Source organism: Astatotilapia calliptera, chromosome 13 (assembly GCF_900246225.1).
Source record: "Astatotilapia calliptera chromosome 13, fAstCal1.2, whole genome shotgun sequence".
Lineage (NCBI taxonomy): Eukaryota > Metazoa > Chordata > Actinopteri > Cichliformes > Cichlidae > Astatotilapia > Astatotilapia calliptera.
Genome location: NC_039314.1, coordinates 15164421 through 15182679, shown reverse-complemented (window position 1 = coordinate 15182679; position 18259 = coordinate 15164421). Strand labels below are relative to the sequence as shown.

The 18259-nt window shown below is 39.2% G+C and overlaps 1 protein-coding gene across 1 annotated transcript; it reads right to left on the bottom strand.

Moving 5' to 3' along the window:
* Positions 1-567: 567 nt before the first annotated feature.
* xpo5 (exportin 5) lies at positions 568-16999 on the bottom strand. The gene is made up of 32 exons (XM_026190423.1): positions 16744-16999; positions 16100-16221; positions 15939-16011; positions 15721-15858; positions 12119-12301; positions 11996-12022; positions 11712-11897; positions 10771-10847; positions 10506-10683; positions 10340-10423; positions 10113-10238; positions 9937-10027; positions 9711-9839; positions 9176-9291; positions 8922-9077; positions 8688-8729; positions 8514-8603; positions 8194-8393; positions 8012-8114; positions 7130-7311; positions 6921-7021; positions 6733-6829; positions 6484-6620; positions 6223-6320; positions 6083-6129; positions 5720-5832; positions 4607-4666; positions 4402-4496; positions 4208-4315; positions 3238-3375; positions 2691-2855; positions 568-2426 (listed from the first exon to the last, which is right to left on the bottom strand). Exons 1-32 carry the CDS (start codon positions 16843-16845, stop codon positions 2280-2282), a joined length of 3711 nt encoding a protein of 1236 aa, XP_026046208.1. The 5' UTR covers positions 16846-16999; the 3' UTR covers positions 568-2279.
* Between the last annotated feature and the right edge of the window lie 1260 nt (positions 17000-18259).

The following is an 18259-nucleotide window of genomic DNA, read 5'->3' as shown; positions in this document are numbered from 1 at the left end:
CCTGACCAAAACAGTTTGATGCAGAATTAAAAAGTACAGATTTGGCAATATAATGCGATTTGGGTGATTACAGTGTCTCTCTCTCTCCTCCTTGTGTTTTGGAGGATTAGACTACACCTGAGCTTATCAGCCTGCTTGTAAAAATGTGTAAAAATCTTACACATGTTAAGAGCAACTGCTAATAGTATATTGTAGTTTAATATGCATAACAGACATAAATGAAGGTCTAATGGGTCAAGTTATGGTCAATATCCACATGATTAAAATATTTGCAGTATTTGTTCACCTCAGTTTACTGCTTTTGATACTAGATTTGAACGGGAGATTTAATTTAAAAAAAAAAAAAAAGATCTTTAAACTTAAAGCACAAAGAATATGGGAGTCTGAAAACATTCCCCATCTTTCAAGTATTTTTCACCCTTTCGAGATTTAGATTCAGTTTTCAAAACTACATCCCCATTAAGGTCATTCTAATGTTTTAGATGCTGCATCTGGAAATTAATTCAAAGAAAAATATGTGAACGTGCTGTAATTGATATATTATAAATAGAGGGGGGGGGGGGGAAAGATACTGTTTTGTTTTTGTTTTTTATTCAAAACAAAAATATAAACCACACTACACTTTTAAAAAGCCTATTTTCTCATTTGTACATTACATTTTAGTGTTGAACACATTTTAAAAATAACCACATGTGAACAATCAGCACAAAGACAGGGGAACAGTTTGATGATAAAAGGAAAACAGTTTTGATAACTAACGAAGTACTTCAGCTTGCTTTAGGTTCAACAGCATTCAAGATGTAGAAAAAGGATGTGAAGAGTTTAATTAAAAAAAACAAAAAACACACACACAAAAAAAACAAACAAAAAAACAAAACAAACTGCTTTGATGGCTCCATAAGAGCAAAACTCATCCAACAAATTATCCTGAAAAACAATCCCTTGGACAATAAAGGAATGTAGTGATGGTTCACCTTTCTTCCTGGTTGGCAAAACCAGTATTGAATAAAATAAAATAAAAACAAAACAAAAACCAGACAGCAAGAACACAACAGGAACACTTGGATTAAGCTACACATTAGTTGAGTTCACTGTTAAATACTCCTTAAGTTACGTGTAATTAGATTTGTCAGACAACTGTCTGCTTACAAATTTACAATGAGTGTTTTGGCACAGACTGCGGTTGTATCATTTGTAGTATGATATGTGCTCTGCATTAAATTAACAATTCGAAACAGTACATGGGCTGTTTTCACATGTGGCGATATGAAGAACTGGCAAAAAATAACTGCAAAACAGACCGCTGTTCTGTTTACGTCTACAATAAATCATTCATATAATCCATTACTTTTTCCTCTCTTAGTTTATACATAGACAGAGGAACTTTACCCCATTATAAAGAACATCACACTCGAGGTACCATCAGCACATCCTTCAGAATCAGAAAATTAATTCAAGCTGGTCCAGTCAATAGAAAAAAACAACAACCCCAAAACAAAACAAAAAGTGAACAGAGAAATGTGCACCAGCAGTTTTTCCCCCTCGGGTCTTTCTTTTCGACGCGGGATGCAACAGCAGCATGGGTACCAACGTATCTGCCAACACTAACCTCCAAAATGTATTCTTTATTTTTTTTTGTAAAGAAAAAACAAAAACAAAAAAAGTCCACCTGTCCACATGCCATAACACAAATGCACTCTATCCCTCATCGTACCCCAACAGGCTAACTGCACGCCGACCTGCTTTACTTGCTTTGCTTACTTGGATACGATTAACTGCAAGTTGCTACACTTAATAGTTCCTCTTGTGTCCTGATGTTGGGAAATGGAAAAATACAGCGACTAAAAATGAAGAAGCACAAAGTAAAATAAGAATGCAGAAAAGTCTTAAATAAAACTAGTCTTGTGGCTCTTTACAGCTTCTTCAGCTGTGCAAATATTAATGGTTAAATATTAATTAAGAACTTCATTCTGAAATAATCCCTACAGATTCTGTAGAGTCTACAAATCTCATTTATGCACAAAAGGAACTTAAAAAAAAAAAAAAGTCCCCTACTTTGTGATACTTGACTGTACAAATGACTAGCAGTTATAAAGCATGAACGGCGGCATTGCACGATGTAGGTTAAAAGAAAAGACAACCTACTGAAGCAACACCAGTGTTGACAGATATGTTAGGTAGCGCCACACTGCCCCAGCTGGAGGATGTTTAGGAGAGACGGTGGTCCTACACACAACTCCGTCTTCAATCAGCGTGAAGTCTTGACTTGCTTTGTGTTCCTACAGGGCATCATTCTTGGGAGAGAAGAGAGCTGCCAGGCCCAGAGGTTCATTGTTCACTATATCCTTATCTGGCTTCGGCTTTTTAAAGAGCGATGGAAGATTCCGGATATGAACCTCCTTCCTGAACTGCTGGCACAGAGCTTTCTGTTGGCAGGGGACAGGTAGAGGAAAGGTTAAACACAGCTATCCCAGACCTGCAGGAAAGAATTTCATTAGACTGTCCGGCCCTGTTGAGCTGCTGAACATTTTTCTGCTGCGGCGAACAGAAGATTTACAACACAGCCAGAATCACTCTGCTGAGTAATGACTTGCACTAAAACGCCAGCGTCTATGGTTACTCCTAATGAGCCATCTACAGTCGGATATACTAGAGAAGCACTGCTCTCTAGTGGGGAAATGTAGCATTACCCCAACAGTTCCTGCAATAAGCTTCCTGAACTGGTCTTTTCTCTTCTTTTCTCCAAACTTCTGGGCACTGGGGTCCATGAGCCTGTGGTCATACTGGTCCAGAGCCTCCAAATTGATGTTTGGGATCTGGGTCATCACTCCTCTCAGCTCCATATAGCGAGGCCGCTAACAGGAACACAGACATTTAAAAAGGATACAATATAAGGAAGCAAGATGATATGAAACTTAAATTTTGGGAATGTACACCAGTCTCAAAAACAAGTCAATTTTACTTCATCCCAAAGACAGACATTATTTGTCATGCAAAACTCTCAAATCTTCGCCGATTCCAGCTTTGCAAATTCTTGTTTGTTTTTTTGTAAGTTTACATCTTGAAAAATCTTTCATTCTGATCAAGACTTTTTCACTATAATCTGTCGTTTTATAGGTCAAAGCAGAATATAGACAACAGATTGATTAGTAGTGAAAGTAAAATAAGTCCTCTAAAGGGCAGGGAAAAAAAGAGCAAATATGTAAATATGTCAGATATGTTCAAAATTTGCCTCACCAGGTTTTCATAGATGAGCATTGCCAACTGAGAGAGGGTAGAGCTGCAGACCTCATGCTGCCCATGAACTTGAAGGCCCCTGAGAACGCTGGTAAAGAACCACGTAACAGCTTCAGTAAGAAGATTACCTGCAACAACCTGGAGACAAGAGAAATATAAAGCTATGCAAGACACTTATTCAGCCACCTCCCAGATCAAAGATCGTTAGATTTTAGGGTTGTGTTTGTTAAATTCTGCTTTCATACGGATGCTACCTGACGCCAGTACCAATGTCTTGTGTATTTTGTTTTGTTGACATTTGTTTTTGTTGGTACTCTCCTCTTTTGTTACAGAGAATCAAAGAAGTCTTCATTATACATGAATAACTTGAAGGTACTTTAGCCTTTTGTCACACCATCTTCAAGCACCCAAATGCAAAACTGACAGAAAAACACCAGATTAAAACATGAACGTGAACATTTGGCCTATACTGATGTTAAGCTGATAATTCATCACATCTTTACAAATCCCTTAAATGACATCCATAAATATTGCTATTTAAAATCTTGCAAGGCATTTTTTCGTAACCTCAAAAGGTAAAAATGTAAAAAAATGTACTGTTGATTCCAACCACCGTTTCCTGTGTAAGCCTATAGCACTTCAGTCCTCTGTGCTATAAACCGCCAATGTTACCCAAAAAATCTTACTTAATAAAATCTCCTTAAATACACTAAGCACAGGCTTATGTTTTGGGTCATATATACACACTGTGATGCTGAAATCAATCCTAAACAAATGCACAACTTATTCTTGCTTACGTAGCATTTCATTATAAAGTACAGTCCTCAGGAACCTGTTGTGCATACTTGAGTCCCACATTTAAAGACATCTGGGTTAAATATTGCCAGACAGCTTGTGCATAAAAGCAACGTGTGTGATGAGAGCATCAAAAAGCTGCTGCCTTGTATTTAGGTTAGATTAAATGTGCTACCTGCCGCAGCAGAGTCCAGCAGACCAGTGAAGCAGTGCGATGACAGTTGGTGGCATCCTTCCAGGAAAGTGAGGTAAAGGACAGGGTCAGCAGGGACATGTAGAGGTTCTGAGAAATGAAAAAGAAGCATTACGTTTTTAATAATGTACAACTGTGCTTTCCTCTGAATGATACGTGATGCGTTTTAGGTCGACCTCGTGCTTCAGGAGACATTTCCCCAGCTCTGTCAGCTCCTCTGTGGGCTGAGCAGGAGACGCTGACTGCACTGAATCCATCATCATATCTTCCTCTGCAAGAGCATGTTTCAACAACAACAACAACAAATTTTAATTAAAAATAAAGAGATACGCCAGAATAAAAATCATCCAGTTAATTCAAATTCTCCAGTTTAACTCTTACCATCCATTTCCTCCTTATTGGCTGCAGGTTCAGATACCTTTCTGGAAATACAGGTCACAGCTAAAACAAAAAGAGACAATTGTGATGTTTTGACAACTGAACTTCCATCTTTAAAAGCTAATCAGACAGCTAAAAAAAACCCCAAACAAACAAACAAACCCACTACATCGACACAAAACCTTGGATATTCATTGCACAATGCACAGTAACCGCAAAAATCCTTAAACTATTTACCTAAGCTGCTATCAATTCACAAAAACCTTCATGTTCAAAAAAGAAGCTCTCTTTGAATTACACTTCAAAATTACCAGCATTTCTGCACTGATGAGTGATCAAACTAAACCAAACTAAAATACATGTTAAGCAGTCACTCACAATGCAAGCTGAAAAAGAGTGTGCACTCTTAAGTTTAGTGTCTTGATTAGATGCTCAATCACCCAGGTAAGGAAATCCCCAAAACCTGATTCTGTTCATGTGGACGTAGCGTTTTCAGTGGGAGAAACTTTCCTTGATTCAGAGATGGTCTTTCCCTTTTTACTGAAAACTCTACATCCAGATGAACAGATTCAACTCTTGGAGGGGATCTTAAATTTCGTACTTTAAATACCACTTTGGCAGCAACGTCCTCAATCAAATATTATCTGCCAATCAGACTTTGTATGACTTTTGTTTATAAGAAGGTACAATTCTCTGCAAACACTTCCACTTTTAGCTTCTTAATTGGAGCACTTGACTCCAGAGAGCTCAGGGAGAAGTCATTAACACAGAGTTTCACATCTTTTCTGCAGCCCTTCTGTGACTGGCTCCTTGTTTAATAATGCCATAAAAAGTACAACTGTTTGTTATGTATGTATGTATTGTGCTTTTATACTTCTCATAATCTGGATAAACTCAGACATAATCTTATCACTCACCAAAGACAAATCCTACTGGATAGAAAAATCTACCACAAAATGTAGAATTACAGCTTTGCCTTTGTGGCTGAGATTTGCACTTTTCTGATGTGCTCTGAAACCAACATTAGCTCCAAAAGCTCAACTTTCACAACTTGGCAATAGTGCATTAGAATGAACATGTATGCGAGTGGGAAGCGGTACTAAAGACACTACTTACTGAGAAGTTCCAGCACCTCCCTCGTCAGCAGGCGTACTACTTGCTCTTCCAACATCTCCTGGGTCACTTGGGTTTCCTGACAAACCAACTCCTCCTCCTCCTCATGCTCACCACTGAAAAAAAAAAAAAAAAAAAAAAAAAAAAAAAAAAAACACACACACACACACACACACACACAAAAGGTGAATTATGAGGAAAAACTAAGCAGTGATTTTTTTTTTTTTTTTTTCAAACTGCAATTGAGAAATTTCCATTCCAGATAAGAAAAGTCTTCCTTATGGTCTATATTTGGGGTATGTGTGTGTTATTTTTGTCTTATGGACTGAAAATTCATTTGATCACAAACACTGTGCCAAAACTTACTTGATAGATGTCCGCTGGTTGATGACCTGCCACCTCATGTTGAGTCTCTGAAGCAGTAATAAGAAACACAGCCATGATATTTAGCACATTTTAGGCTAAAAAGTTTAAAAGAAGAGAACAGTGGGTGTGGAGATCCTGACCTGCAGCATGTAGCCAAACAATGGTCCCAGCAGAGGGCAGAGTAGACTTTCATAGTACTCCTGGGGACAAGACAGCACCAGCTGCCTCAGAAACAGACGTACACTTGTCAAGGAAATGTAAAGTTTACGTAAAGCTTTAGCTCAGTTTTAATTATGTCAGGTCTTGCAGGCCGGTGTGCATCACTGAATTGGAGCATGGAGGAGAAGGGGAAAAGAAGCTGACCAAATCAAATGGAAAAAAAAAAACGCAAATAAGGATATGAATCATTGGGCGAAGTCTGTGATCGGGCACATGGTCGAGGGAGACGAAAGCAGAGCCAGCCATTCCTTCAGCCAACTTGTCGATGTTGTAGAACTCCTGCTGCAGGGACACACCTGCACTTCCCAGGATTTGGTAGCTACATGGATTAAAAACAGCAAAATTGGAGGTAAACTTAATTTAACAACATGTAAGGTATATAAAAAGGCAAGAAAAATTTGGGTTAAAGCTGTCAAAGCCACAGTTCTCACCAGTTATCATATAATGTGCAGAAAAATCCCTGCATGCGCTCTATCGTGGTTTTACACACGGGAGAGTCGTAAATATCCAAAAGATGATGAGAGAGACCTGTAGACGGGATGCACTTAAGTTTGACCACAGTCTTTTTTTAAGGTGATTGCCGACTTCTGGTAAAAAGTGTGGACAAAACTCATCTTACCAAGAACCACTTTCTTCTCACTATCCATGATCTCATGAGCTCTGCTGAAGGTCTCACTGAGACGGGCCATGTTCTCAGGCAGGAAAAGACTGTTGTGAGTCCTGCAGTGAGGAATAACAAGAGAGGAAAGTCAATAATCAACATAGTACGGTAAAAAGGATAATTAATCATTTTTTACAAATTTCTGTAACATCATGGTACAAGCGCACCTGATTAGTGCTAGTAAATTGGGCATCAAAATCAGAAACTGGGCAGTGCAGGGGTTTCTGTACATGGGAGCTCCAGCAGGAGTGTAGCCCACAACAAAGCCACCAGCCTTGGCCTCCTCCAGGTCTGCAGGCCAGTGTGCCCGCTTCACCACCGCCAATATAGCATACAAACAGAAGCTCAACTAGAGGAGGATTCAATTAAAAAGAAAATACAAAAAAAGGATTAAACAGTTACAAGTTACCTTGTTACAACTAACTACAAGCAATTTTTATCCGTTCTTATAACGCGACTGCCTTTGAAATTTTGTGTCATATCTATCACCAGCATTTTTAGTTTGATGATAAACAAAACTATTTGACAAATAGCTAAAAAAAAAAAAAAGTTTTTCCATTTGCCACAGCTGCACTCTGTGTTTATTTCTAATCAGCAAATTTAACCATGCTGCGTTAGATTAGGTTAAAAGCCTTGCTACACCTAGTTACAGTCACATAGCTGCTACAAAACCTCAGGGCCTACACCCAGATGGTTTTCAGCTTTGTTTATTAATAAAATATAAACTCCAACGACAAGCCAAAAACTGCGTCAGAATTTGAAATATGAGCTTTTGTGGCTGGTGCAAAAAAAATAAATAAAAAAAATTGGTGACATGGCACATTCTGTCTGGAAAGTTTTTCTTTGCTTACGTAATAAACAACTTACACAACGCAAAAAACAAGTTTCGTCAGTGAGCACACGTCCATGTGCAATGCCTTTAAAAGGTCAAATAACGTCTGTTTCCCTTACGACATTTTGTCATTACACAAAAGTGAGACAAGCAAACCTACAGTGATCTCCAATGGCAGTATCCCTCCACATAAATGAGTTCACGCATATACACTTACTCTGCCTCTATTAATGGCTGCTGTATCTGCATCTTCTTTTTGCTCCGTGACCACCTTATCTGCTCCAATAAAGGACAAGAATGTGTCTGGGTTCCACAACACACTGAAAAACAAAGAAGAGAAAACTATCATTTATCGCTATCGTGTTAAATTTGAGGCACACTGAGAGAATTCAAACTCACTGCCTAATCTCATTTGAAGTCCACTCTGCAACCACTGAGGCCATCAGTTCATCTACAAACGCCTTCTGCTTCTCATAGTCTTTGAACTGGTTACTGATGAGAACCAGAGCTTCCATCAGGGCGCATTTCTCCATGTGAGTGAGCGCGACTCCGCTCGAAAACAGTTCCTTCACATGATTGTAAAACATCTCAAAACAAGGCTGTAGAAAGAAAAAAGGGCATCGTTAAAGACACTGACTTACTTCTATACGGAAAAGTGTACGTCAGAAAGACAAATTATCATTAGCTATTAAGCTAACTGGAATAGAATAGTCCATTACCAGCATATACTGTGGGTAATCCCGGCAGATTTTTATGATGGAAGAACAGGCGTGCCTCCTCACATTCTTCACAGCTCGAGTCCAAGGTGCCTGAAGACATCAGGAGGAGAATACATTTGTTTTCCACAGTTGTCATGAAGATGAAGTAAAAATGACTCCGTGAAGGAAACTTACTTTGGGTTCGTGATCAATTTCAAATGTGACGGCCTTAAAGAGCTGCAGGACAAAACAAAACCATTCAAAATCCACATTATTAAAACAAACTCCTCCAAATGAGCTGAAGGTGTGAATACAAGAAACATCCCCACCGAGCAAAAATATGTGACAGGAGGAACTTTCTGATTGATTTGTGACAAACTACATTCACATAGTAAATGTTATTCAGGAACCAGTAACAGCTCAACTTACCTTGATGAGGACCTGTGGCAGGAAGTGTGGTCTGTGTATGGCCAATGGGAAAAGGGCAGAGACGTTGGTGAGCACACAGGACAAAATGAGCGGGTCTTTGGTTTCGTAGTTCAGCACGGCTTGCAGGAGCTCCATGCTCTGATCAATGGGTAACTTCTATAAGGCAGAAGGAGCAAAAGCCTTCATTATTAGTTTGACTACGATTACTTTTACACTGCTATTTCCATTCTGTTACAGAAAACTTGTTCCTTTACCTCCTCATCCACACTTTTAATGATCTGCGAGACCATGCATTCCATGAAGACCGTCATTGCATCCCACTGGACCACTGAAGGGGACAAGAGGGAACACAGGCCCTCTGCAGTCTTAGCTAGAGAGATGCAAAGGGAGAGGCGCCCATTCACGGCAGATTCAGCCATCAATATGGAAATGAAACTTGTGTTTAAGGTTTTGCTAAGGATGCGCTGCACAAAAAAAAGTTGGCATCAGGGTCAATATCAGCCAATAATATATCAGCCCTTCCCCAATTTTCCCTTAGTGTCCTTAAAAGACTCGAAAGGAAACTGTAAAGCTTATATGTTAGTAGCAATATGAGTTTGCTATTCCCCAAACTGACTGCTCTAGTTTCCCAATTAACTCCAGGCTTAAATTATTGTAATATTATTACGTATTTTACATGATGAATTAACTATCGGCATATGGCCATAAAAATCCCTTCAAGCAGTAAACCAAAACACGTGTGAAAACAGCGATCATTTCCTCTTTGGTATTGTGTCAAAGACTACTTACAGGCGTTATCTCCAGTATCTATTGGGCTAGTAATCTGATACTGTAACCATTCTGCTCCTATCCGGAAAGCCTCTAGAGGAACAATGCGGCATGTGCTCCTCAAAACTTCCCCCTGCTGCGCTCGGAAAGCTGCAAAGCACCAAAAGAAACAATGAAAACCATAAAGGTATGCACAAAATAAAAGAGTCAGAACTACTGAAGCAAAACTTGAATCCCCGGTACTTACAATTAAAAAAAGAGTTGAAGTCCTCATCACTGTCAAAGTCCACACGGGAGTACTCGCAGTTTGGGTTATTGTCTCTAGACGGGAACCCAGTCTAAGGAGGGGAAGATGAAAGTTATTAACACTTTGTTTGGCTTTAGGTCACACTGTGAATGATATTGCTGTCACCACGACCTCACCTTAACTAAGTTGGTCATAGAGGCTCTAAGAAATTTGACAGCCATCTTGACAACAGCTGCATCCTTTGAAAGAGCCTCATGTCTGAACAAAGCTCCCCATGTCGCCATGGTTGAGGACTTTAAAAACTGCAGTGAAATAAAGAGAAAAGTCGTTTTCTTTACACGCTGTTCACTCAAATGAAATTTTACTTCAAAAAGGGTCCAATCTTTTTCCTGAGGTATCTCACCTGACTGGAATGCGTAGTGAAGGCTAAAAGGGCTTCCATGTACTTGCTGAGGTTTGCAGGTACTTCAACCTCTACGTCTGAACCCTGGGGAGAAAAGATGAGAAACTGTTACCTATCTTCAATCTTAAAACGAATATCTAAAGTGCTTAAAAATGGCCAAACTTACCACTAATGAGCAAAGCTGACCTCCCAAAGCACACAGGACCTGACAGAGCCTCTTCAGGAAGATGTAACGCCGCTCCACCACCTCCACTGCTCTAGAGGTACACATAGAGGGCTCTGAGTCACGGCTACTTAATGATGATTCTGCGGATTTCTGATATATCGAAAGTCCATCTGCTGTCCTGTAAGCAGACACACAAACCATTAAATTGCAGTAGAAGTGCTAGCATGAAGCCTGCAGAGACGTGGAGAGAAGCAGCTGTACTCACTGGGCTGCAGAAAGAATATACTGGATGGCCACATCATCAAACAGAAGCATGAATGGTTTCCTCTCTTCCAGCTTGCCCTGTGGCAGAATGACAGATTATTAACTGGTAGTAAAAAAAACTATAGCTTACCATAATGTAGTATTACTGGTCTGATCTGCAAGACTACTCTAAATCCCCAAAAGAAAGCCTCTAAATTATCAAAAATAGAGTTATTTTAATAGTAAAATTTCTCAAAGTGTATAAGGATTTTTAAAAAGACAGATTAAACAAATATTTCCCATCTTCAACACTTATTTACTCATTGTATTCCCATTTATCCATGAGGAGGATTGTGTCAAACAAACATCCCGCGTGAAATTTCTGCCAAATCCAACATGCGGTTCTATCTGCTGCGAGGACAAAAGCACCTTCGTCATTTTCTGTGCGTTTCCTAATTTTGACTGAGTTATTGCTGAAATTATAACACTATTAATATGATCATTAGAAATTCTACTCAAAGTTCTATTATGGCAGAAATTTTATGACTCTGTCCAATAAAAGAAAAAAAACAAGTCAGTTATGATGACTGGGATATGAGCTCTATTAACCCTACCTGGAACCTAGAGGAAATGGACTCATGGACTTGTTCAGACTCATACCTTGTTGTCATTGCATGATTCACGTGTCCTGATTAGACTTGTGCATTGCTCATGTAATTATGGTTATAATAGCACAATACATATAAACGTTAAAGCAATTTAACTGCAAAAAACACAATTCTGCAGGACTTATTAGTATATTCAGAGGATCACACTGATGAAAGCTGCTGGGAAAAGAAACTGGAAAAGCTTGTCTGGCAATTCTATCATCTCATAAAAGAAGGTTGCATACAGCAGTGCCTACTTGACAAAGCGAGACAAAATCTCTTGAAAGCCATCATGAATACTGTCCCAGCGACTCACCTTGCGGCTCATAGCAATGAGCAGACACTCCGCTGCCTCGAGCTGCAGCTCCGGCTCACTCAGCAGCAGACACAGAATCTCCAGCAGATGACAGTTTCCGGAGGTTATGTACACCAGAGCGACCCAGTCTATGTAGCCTGCGAGTGTATTCAGCGTAGCCACGGCAACTCGACAGTGAGCTCTCATCTGTGTGGATGAAAAATTATAAGGGGGCAAAGTGAAGTAATCAAGTCGATTAACAAAGTTTAGAATATTAAAGCAGGCACACGCTGACGCTTTCTTACCTGCAGTTCATTTCCAGGAGAACCTTTCTAGATGAAAACAAAAAGAAGACCAATATTGTAAAGTCAGTTTACTCTTCAATTTCTACTTTCTTGCAACACAAATGAGGTCAGGACTCCACTAACCAGTTTACGATAGTCCTCCACATTAATTTGAAGAATGCCCATCATGAAAGTGAAGATGCTTTCCATGTTTTGGGTGAGTGTCTGCTGTATGTCTCTGCGTCGCTGGGTAGGCAACGTCTGGAAGGTGATCACATCCTCAGCCAGCCTCAAAAGGATCAGCATGACCAACTCTGTCTGGGCCTCCTGTGAAAGCAAAGAGGATGTTTTTTTTCCTTGATTTGCTTTTATCTAGCTTTAAATGGCTGTAACAGCAGTTTTAAAGAAGTGATTCGTGACAAATCAGCTTGGATTAATCAGAATCAGAATCAGAATACTTTATTGATCCCTGGGGGAAATTATTATTATTATTTTTTTTTTTTGTTACAGTGCTCCATTTTAAACCAACATTAAGACAAGACAGACAATACGCTAACTAAGAATAGTACAATATATACATATATATATATACATACATACATACATAAGTCACTTATAAATAAATAGTTGGAAAAGAAACATGTGTAGCTGTAGCAGCAAACAGTGTGTTAAGTGGATGCGTTGTACAGGGAGATGGCCACAGGCAGGAATGATTTCCTGTGTCGTTCAGTGGTGCTTTTCGGTAATCTCAGTCTCTCACTGAACGAGCTCCTGTGACTGACCAACATGTCATGGAGTGGGTGGGAGGTGTTATCCAACATTGTCTTTATCTTGGACAGCATCCGCCTCTCCGACACCACCTTGAGGGAGTCCAGCTCCATCCCCACAACATTGCTGGCCTTACGGATTAGTTTATTAAGTCTGTTGGCATCTGCGACCCTCAGCCTGCTCCCCCAGCATGCAACAGCATAGAGGATCGCACTGGCCACAACAGACTCATAGAAAATCCTCAGCATTTTCTGGCAGATGCTGAAGGACCTCAGTCGCCTCAAAAAATAGAGACGACTCTGGCCCTTCCTGTAAAGTGCTGTGGTGTTTTTAGCCCAGTCCAGTTTATTGTCAATGTGTACTCCAAGGTATTTATAGTCCTCCACAATGTCAACACTGACCCCCTGGATTGAAACAGGGGTCAAGTGTTTCCTGGTCTTCCTGAAGTCCACGATTATCAAGAATGTGTCTGAATGCTCACTTTTCCATAAAAGATGCAATGATAGTTTTATCAAGTCAGACCTAATAACATTTAAGCATCCATGAAAAACATGGTACAAGTTTGACTGCTTGTCATTACATTAAAGGATAAGCACGCACAAGGTAACAAATGCTTACATCTCTCTAGCATTTTAAGTTGTTCACCCCACTGAAAGAAATTATGTTTTAAAGAACGCCCCCATAAATGTGGGGACTGACAGATCTCAGGAAGCCTCAAAGCCATTTGCCGTTTCAGCATGAAAGAGTTGTATACATTTATCAAGCAGCGTATGGTGTTTATATGTGCTCAAGCTTTTTGGAGCACTTTTAATACTTTTTAAAAAAAATATCTGGAAAATATACAGTCTTCAATGTGCTACAGACAAAGTCTGAGTGACATATAGTATTTTATTCATCTGTTACTTAGCACTAATAATGAGGAATCTGTTTCCTTCTACTGCAGCTGTAAGGTTTATAAATGCATTTTGCTAACCAAGTTTCTTAACCTCAGCGTATAAATAAGCACTCTGCCCCCTTGTTCAAATATGAGTTTTTGGAGCTGGCTCCAAAAAGGCAGTATCCAAATAAATGAATGTTGATGTTTTTAAAATGGTATTTTATCTTACTTTATTTTATCTAAGGTGTTAGAAAGAATCTTGTTTGATAGAGTTAGTGTGTTCATCTCTTCTCTGGATAATCAGTTTGGCTTCAAACCAAAGCACGGCACTGACATGTGCATATATGCACTCAAGGAAATAGTCAGTTTGTACAGGGCTAAAAATTCATCTGTCCTCATGTGTTTCATTGATGCCTCTAAGGCTTTTGATCGAGTGAACCACAGAAAACTTTTTGATAAAATGAAGAGACGGGGAGTTCCTCAGTACATCGTGAGGATTCTCTCTTACTGGTACGCTCATCAGAACATGCAGGTTAAATGGGGAAGCAGTATTTCTGCCCCCTTTGGTGTCAGCAATGGTGTTAGACAGGGTGGGATTTTGTCTCCAATTTTATTTAATTTGTATGTTGATGATTTGTCCATACAACTGAGAGCCTGTAACACTGGGTGTATATTAGGTAAAACATTGATAAATCATCTTATGTATGCAGATGACCTGGTTGTTTTTAGTCCAAGCAGTGATGGGTTACAGGATCTTCTTAATGTCTGTACTGAATATGGTGTGCAATATGACATTGAGTACAATGCTGCTAAAAGTGCTGTTTTGATATGTAGAACCAAGCAGGATAAACAGCTAAATTTCCCTTTGTTTAAACTGGCACAAAAAACTCTTGAAGTTCATAAAAAGGTGAAATACCTCAGTCACTTTATTACTGGGCAAATGAATGATGATGATGACATATACAGACAGCGATGTAAGCTCTATGTGCAGGCAAATACTATTGCACACAAATTCAGCTTTTGTTCACTTCCAGTTAAAGTGGCTTTGTTTAAAGCGTATTGCACACCGCTATATACTGCCCCCTTGTGGTCATCCTACAAACAATGTAGCATGCAGAAGCTGCATGTTGCATATAATGATGCGATGAGAATCCTTTGCAGGATACCTAGAAGTGGTAGTGCCAGCCAGATGTTTGTAGCTGTGGGTGTTTGGACTTTTAAAGCACTTTTAAGAAAGCTAATGTTCAATTTTAGAGAACGACTGGATGGTTCGAATAACAGTATAATTGTAGCACTTACAGATCCAACAGTGAGTGGTTCCCGTTACTCATCCAGTCTGAGAAAGCACTGGTTAAAGTGTTTGTGTATTTATTGATTTATTTTAAGTAATTGTGTTTTATGTATATTATGGTTTTATATTTTTACAAATGCTTTAGATACTTATTTATATACATATATATATTTAATGGTTTATACCTTGTGTTGGGGGGGGGGGGGGGGGTGTTATGTGTGTGTTTTTTGTCTTGTTTTTATAGACATGAAGTCTGCCAATAAAGATTGAATTGAATTGAAATGACAGTGTGTACTCCACTTCATTTAGGTGCGCTGACACACAACACTGCATTAAAGCAACTGCTTAATCAGTCTACCACATTCCCATAGCTACACATAGGATGTAACTGATTTTCTAAATATACAGCAACCAACTAAAAAAAACTTTTCTTAAGAATTGTATATCCTTTAATATACTATCACACTTAGATATTATTGTAATATTGCACAAGTACTTTGTTCATCCCTTCAGAGTGGGTATGTATTAATGATAAAAGTAAAACCAAGCTTGATCTGAATGTCTGAAAAGGTCTACAGTTTAGTGATAAAACAAGGAAGCGGAAAGAGGGTTGTTAGGTTCGTATTTGGAAGGTGACGTTATCCCAGTGCCCAAGTTTACATGATGAGGCAATGGGGAAATGAATGAGTAATCCACAACTGGCCCTTATTTGCATGCAAGTTATTCCATTCTCATATTGAATCCATGTTGGCTGAGGAAACAAGTGAGATGAGGAAAAATTGAGCTTCCTGCACCACACAGGTTACTTACTCCTTGGCTAGTGAGAGTCTCCATCTCTTTCAGCATATCTGGCCAATGCTGAGGCCATTCTCTTTTTATCATTTCCACAACTATTCGTGACAGGGCATCTTTGATGTGGCTCTCCTCGTCCAAGATCGAATGAGTACCCTGAAAAGAGACAATAGAAGGCATCAGAGCAGTACAACTGTGAACTGTGAAGTGAAGCGTCTTTCACAAATCACACTTACATTTGATAACAGCTGCATGGCGCACTCCTTCAGGTGGACTTTCTCCTGTTGCTGCATGTCGTTCCATCTGAATCTGCAGGGAGACATTAGCTTTCTGTCAAACATGGATCCCTTATCATGCTTTTTCCCTATTACATTTACCTTAGTCACCTTCAACTTACTTGATGATATGCTCCAGGATTTGCAAACCAAAGTGTCTCACTACTGCTGGCTGGGCTTTGTCAGCTAATTGTAAGCCACATGGGACACACAAGGAGCTCGTCTCTTTAAACTCTTCACAAAACTGAAGAGAAGAAAAAAGAAACCGCGTAATTTTAAAGATTAGGAAATGTTATAAGACTTTAAATGAACAGTTTTGTGAACCCACCACTACCATACACGTGTAATATGTCAGATAGCAACAGCTAATTCACAAACATTCATATAAATACTTGGATAGCAGAATGCTAATCTAGCAGCTAGGGTTAGAGTTATTCTTGGGGGCAGAATTACTCGGAATTGGTTAACTAGCCTCATTAAATCGAGCTCTGTCTTTTCACCATGTGGTTAATGGCATGAATATGAGTCCACAGTGGCTCTGGTGTTGAGGTGATAATTGTGGCATGCCGGCTAGCTCGTAAAGCATATGGCTATCATCATTGCAGGTTAAACCAACATACATGAACCGTATAAACAGCGCTGTTACTAGGAAACTACGTATAATAGCCCAATTTATCTAGCTAAGCCAGTACATTATTCTCCTTTCACAAATGAATGACAAGCTCAGCAAACTTAGCGGCTAGCTAGCAAGCGTTAACGAAGCTACCTTTAGGGCCTCCAGTCGGTAAATTTGACTTGTTTCTGCGTCCATAATCACATTCACAGCTTTCACAAGCTGATCACACATGGCGGCCACCTGGTCAGCCATGACTTCAAGTAGCGTCTAACACACTGTTGAGGCGAAAGCAACTCCCTTATGCAAAGCACCTGCAGTACAGTGAGACGAGCGATACACTCAGTGAGGTACCAACGTGTACAGAATGTGCTGCCGTTGCTTCTCCTGCCGCTACTCGCGCGTTTGAACACTTTGCTCGCCGTTGAGTGGGAATTCTGGGAGTTGTAGTCTAAGATTTTTTTTTAAAGATCGTCTATATAAATCTAAGCCATCACCTCTGAAACTATTATATTCATTAGCTACTTGAATTAAAAAAAAAATGTAAAAATGAAGCAAACAGTATGGTTTACTTACAAAACTAAAAAATAAATAAATAAATAAATCAAAGTACAGGAAATGTCTTCATCTCGCATTAGAAGTCATTACATATATGTTTAATGAGACCAGGATGTCTAAGATAACATAAAAGACCTTCTATTAGTCCCACAGTTGGGAAATTCGCATGATGACAGCAGCAAAATCAAAAGAGCAGGAATACAACAAATAGATTCCGTAATAAACAGTAATTAATTAATTACAAAAAATAATCTTTAACTATAATTCTACATAAAAGTACAGGTGTTTGGAAGTATGGCGATATATAGAAAAGAAGGGAGTGGGCTTTTTAACCAGAAAACACAATCCTGGAAAGTGTGAGGATGCCCGAGGAGTGGGAAAAAAGTTTACTAATACTGAGTTTCAAGTTAAAGGGTGATGTGCAGAGCTGTAGCCGTAGACGGATAAGGTTGATGAGCTATAACACGAAGTTATAGGAAAGAGTTGTTGAAGCTAGGGGATGGGGATGGGATTACATCAGAAATGTAGGAAGTCCCAGTGGTAATGAACAGGATGACAGATGAGGTCAGGCAGGAGTCTCTGTAGCCTATAATGTTTGCAGACGACACTGTAATCTGAAGTGAGAGTATAAGAAGAGAAGAAAGAACTCTTCTGATTCATGATATACAGTGAGGCCATATGGGGTTTAGATGAAGCCAGGTAGAAATTTTTATTTCAGTATAAATCCTGATTACAGCTCTTATCTGAAGCAAGTTACATTTTCCCAAGTTACATTAGGTGTTGCTTGTTTATATGCTCTAATTCAGCTAACTGGTCATATTAACTTTAATAATTATTCTTTTTTCATTCGTTAAGTTGCCATCTTTAATAATTAATGCTTTTACTGAACCAAACAGTTTCGCAGCTCTTTCACCTTCACCTTTCAGTTTGTGATTACTGGCGGAGTGATACATCTTAAGTATGTCCTGGCGAGGAATCATTCCTACCTCTGCTCTTTTAAGTTTAATCTGCTGCTGAGAAACTGCTGAACACACTGAATGTTTGGTTTTGTTTTTTTTTGTTTTTTTTGCACATGGTTTCAATATTAAGCGTGCGATTCTGATATTAAGAC